Source organism: Asparagus officinalis, chromosome 3, assembly GCF_001876935.1.
Source record: "Asparagus officinalis chromosome 3, Aspof.V1, whole genome shotgun sequence".
Classification (NCBI taxonomy): Eukaryota; Viridiplantae; Streptophyta; class Magnoliopsida; order Asparagales; family Asparagaceae; genus Asparagus; species Asparagus officinalis.
The window spans coordinates 106,418,950-106,423,214 of NC_033796.1; the positions used below are offsets into that span (position 1 = coordinate 106,418,950).

The following is a 4,265-nucleotide window of genomic DNA, read 5'->3' on the forward strand; positions in this document are numbered from 1 at the left end:
CACGGGATGAATACTAGTTCCATTTAAATGCTAAAAATATCAATTTCATCTTCAAATGAGGTAAAATATTTTGCTCATCCCTACTTGCATTCCACCAGCAAATCAAAGAGTATTGCATTTAGATACGAAAACATCAATTTCATCTTCGAATAGGGTAAAATATTTGGTACCCTATGAAGGTGTTCGAAAAGACTTTCTTTTATGGTGACTTTCGGGTTTTATAAAAATCTTAGATCCCTTTTAAGGATAAAAAAGTTATTTGCTTGGTCAAAACTAGCTTATTTAAATAAGCTTATAAACTTATTTTTCAAAAATTGTTTTTAAATTGTCAACTAGCTTATTTGGAATATCACCAAATATATAGATCTGAATAAACTAGCTTAAAAACTATGTTGAACACAAAATGAATTCCCCCAAAGGGGCTCTATATCTTAGCAAATCTTTACTAAATCCAACTTCAAACATTTTTAAAACTCCATCACGTTTCACAGCCAGTTAAAAAAACTGCTAAGTTGTCAGACTTCAATAGCTTCTTCAACCGCACAATTCCACCACTTATCTGGGTCCCACCTCCGTCGACGTGTAAATTTCCTATTGCTTGGAAATCTAGAGTCACATTGTGGTCAGGATTTCTCGTGTCCGGAAAATAAACCAAGCAGTTGGAGGATATTTCCTCCTTAACCGCCCCAGAGTTTGGAAAGGAGATAAAACTCCCTCATCACTTTGACCTAATCCCCTTCTCTCTCAATAAATCGATCCGCGAAAACCCTAGCCCTGGCCTAGATTCCTCAGATCTAAACCCTAGATTCTCGAATTAGGGGTAGGACGTACGTGCGGCTATGGCTGAGCCAGAGGTGGATGAGTACGAGAGCGATCCCGATGACGCGATGGATCTGTCGGCGATGAGGCGGAGGGAGGCGAGCGACGACGGCCGGGGAATCGGACGGCGAGGGCGGCGCTCCGGCGTACGAGAACGAGGAGGAACAGGACGAAGAGTATGATGAAGAATATGAGGAGGAGATTGAAGAGGAGGATGAGATCGTTGTTGAGGAGGAAGAGGAGAAGGATCTCGAAGGAGGGGATGAGAAGGATCTAGAAGGTTCTAGAAGGAAGGACGATGACGAAGAAGGGGAGAAGAGGGACGGAGAAGGGGAGGGGAGCAAGAAGGAGAACGAGCCATTTGCGGTGCCAACTGCAGGGGCTTTTTACATGCATGATGATAGGTTCCAAGAAAACGGGAGAGGACGGCAAAGGTGATTTTCTCTGATTTTTGTTGCTTGATTTCGATTATCAAAAGGAAAGATTATAGCAATTTTGTTGTTTATGGCATAGGCATTGTTAGATAATAGATAGTACCCTTGGAAGAAAAAATTGCAGGGCTTTTTCTAAATTTTGTTCCTTCTCTCTATTAGTAGAAAGAAAGATGGTAGCTTTTTTTTGTTGTTGTTAATAATTAAGCATTGTTTATTAACTACATCTTTTTTGTTGTTAATTGTTAGGCATTGTTTGCTAACTACCTCATCTATAACTTAAGTAGCACTTTATCACCCTTTGAATTATGTTATTAGTAGTTAGCATCCCTCAATTGGTATTTTTAGAGTAGTTACTTGCAGTTAACCCCGGGGTGATCCAGGTGTTTGATTCTGATTTTTGTTGCATGATTCAATTATTACAAGGAGGGTTGTTTTTGGTTGTTTATGGCATTGGTAACCGCCGTCGCCTTTCTCATTTATCCGCTATGTCTAGTTTAGAAGGAAAGATGTAGCTTTATTGCTTTTTGTAGTATGGCATTGTTATTGGACTAGTGATTACCTATGCAGTTGATGGCAGGAAAAAGTTTTATTATTTTCCTTTTTCTTTTTTCTTTTATTTTTTAGTTCCTTGTACTAGAGATTATCAATAGCGTTTAAAATAGTGTGATATGCCCCAATAGAGAGCTGATAAGACATGTACTTGCCATTGATGCATTTCATCTCTCCATTGATGCATTTCATCTCTAATATCGTTGGTTCTTGGTCATAAATTAATTTCCAATTTCTAGAGATGATTTCTTGTCTATTAACTTCGCTGCATTTAATCTTGTACTTCATTTTTCGAGCAAGATTGTAGGTTTCCACCGGTGAGTGTCCTCACACAGGGCATTGTCCCCGTCGAGACCCATTTCTATTATTACTCACCGGTGAAGCTTACTTCACGTAGGGCATAATCCATAAATATAGAGTGTCAACCATCAATAAAGGAAAGAATACTATCATTCTCAATAATGGAATCATCAAAGCAAGTCGAATTGCTACAATATAATCATTCGGAGAATATCAACGATATAAAATTAAAATAAACAACATTTGGATAGCAATGGTTAATCAATCAACAAAGAGCCCATGCATGAAATGATTCAAATAGGAATATTATGAAAGTGATAAGTTATACAAGTGAGCATGGGAAGTTAACTTGCAGAAATTTCAAGAAAGTAATCAATCGAACTATTAAAGAATTGAGAGGAAATAATGAAATGTTATCTACCGTTTGTGCCTGGTTCTTCTGGACCGACGAACGAATCCAAGATTCTTTGTTCTATATGCACATACATGTATACCCATATGAGATTCTAGACAACTATGTCTTTTATTATTTTTCTCACTTATAACTTATATCATGATATATGCTACACTCTAGATGGTTACACCTAACACTTATAATATGCACATCAGCAATTACAGTGTACATGCAGCAGTTTGAGATGGATGGATGGTAGAGCAATCGATGCCTAAAATGCATGAAACTAGTACCATATGACTCGAATGTGTTTACTTTTCAGAACAATAAGTTATTTTCAAGACTTATGTGCATGGGTCAAGTTATACACAGAATATGCAGGACATGTACAGATTGTAACTGTAGGCTATGTTACGAATTTAAGTGCACAAATGAGGGGTCAAATGACACCCAAAATTTGTGAAACAAAAAGAATTTCATGCATGCAAACTTTTTAAAGAGAGTTATGCCCTATACAACATAAAAGGGTTTAGGATTTAGACTCATGCAGAGAGCAGAATTTACTCTCTCATCTTGCTAGCTCTTTCAGGTATAAGGCACTATCAAAATACAACCACAAATACGATATGGATAACTTAACGAATCTAGTTTCAAATTGTAAAATTTTATTCACTAAAAACATAAATAGAAAATGAGATACATGCAACACACCACTAGAGGGAAGACTGGATATTTTGTGCACATACATAGAGTTTGGCCATAGATTTGAACTAGTAAAAGATCTCAAAATTGGATAAAATTAGAATCAAATGAAAGATATGAAAGTTTAGTTTCGGAAAATCTAAATAGATTAAAATAATGACTAATGGTCATGGAAATATAAACGAGATAGTGCATGGGTGTCACAGAGCACTATCACACTGGTTTCAGTGCACATAAAGCACAATTCATCATGAATTACAAATAGCAAACGATATTGAAAATGAATCAAACCAATTTCAAAAGAAATTCACATGAGTCTAGTTTCTAAATTAATAGGAATTTAATACATGCAAGATATAAATAGAGAGTTATGCTCTGTAGTGAACCTATCTCAAGCAGACTGTTTCAGACATATGCATCCACTTCTAGAATTCGAGATAGCAAATGATATCCAAAAATAACCAAACCAAATTCAAATGAAAGCTGCATGAGTAAAGATTTAAAAATAAAAAATTTAACTCAAAAAGGACATTCATAGTGGAAGTTATGATCAAAACACTAGCAGGATGTCCTGCATGAATTTTCTACATGAGAATTATGTTACAAAAATCAACATCCAACCCATGTTTACATTAATTCTGAGCAAGACAATCATCATTTGATCATATGGGGCTTGATAACCAGGAAATATCATATTTTTCATGTTCATAGATACAAAGATCATATTTTTATCTCTACTCATTGACATGCAAAAGCCAGTCTTTGCTTATATGTAATATGCAATCACAAATCCTCACAGGCAAGACCAAAAGTCAAAATAAAACCCTATAATTTAGTTTTAAATCCCCAATAAGTACATCAAGAGGAGAATTTGGGATAATTTACCAAGCTTTGAGTCTTTGCTCCACTTCCTCCTCCAAAATCCTCTAGCTGGCTTTTCTTGATTCTTTCTAGCAAAGGCTCTTGTGATCTGTATAAATATCGCATGATACTTAGAAGGAGAGGATCGAATGATATTTTCTTGAAATTCATGCGAGTTAGTTTCCGAAATGAATATTTGTAATCAT

The 4,265-nt window shown here is 35.9% G+C and overlaps 1 protein-coding gene across 1 annotated transcript in view; it reads left to right on the forward strand.

The window, feature by feature from the left end:
• The window catches only part of LOC109835665 (tau-tubulin kinase 1-like), a 14,154-nt gene continuing 10,579 nt past the window's right edge, over positions 691-4,265 (forward strand). The window contains 2 exon segments of the mRNA XM_020403646.1: positions 691-934; positions 936-1,253. Coding sequence (XP_020259235.1) covers positions 840-934; positions 936-1,253 — 413 coding nt within the window. The 5' untranslated portion in view covers positions 691-839.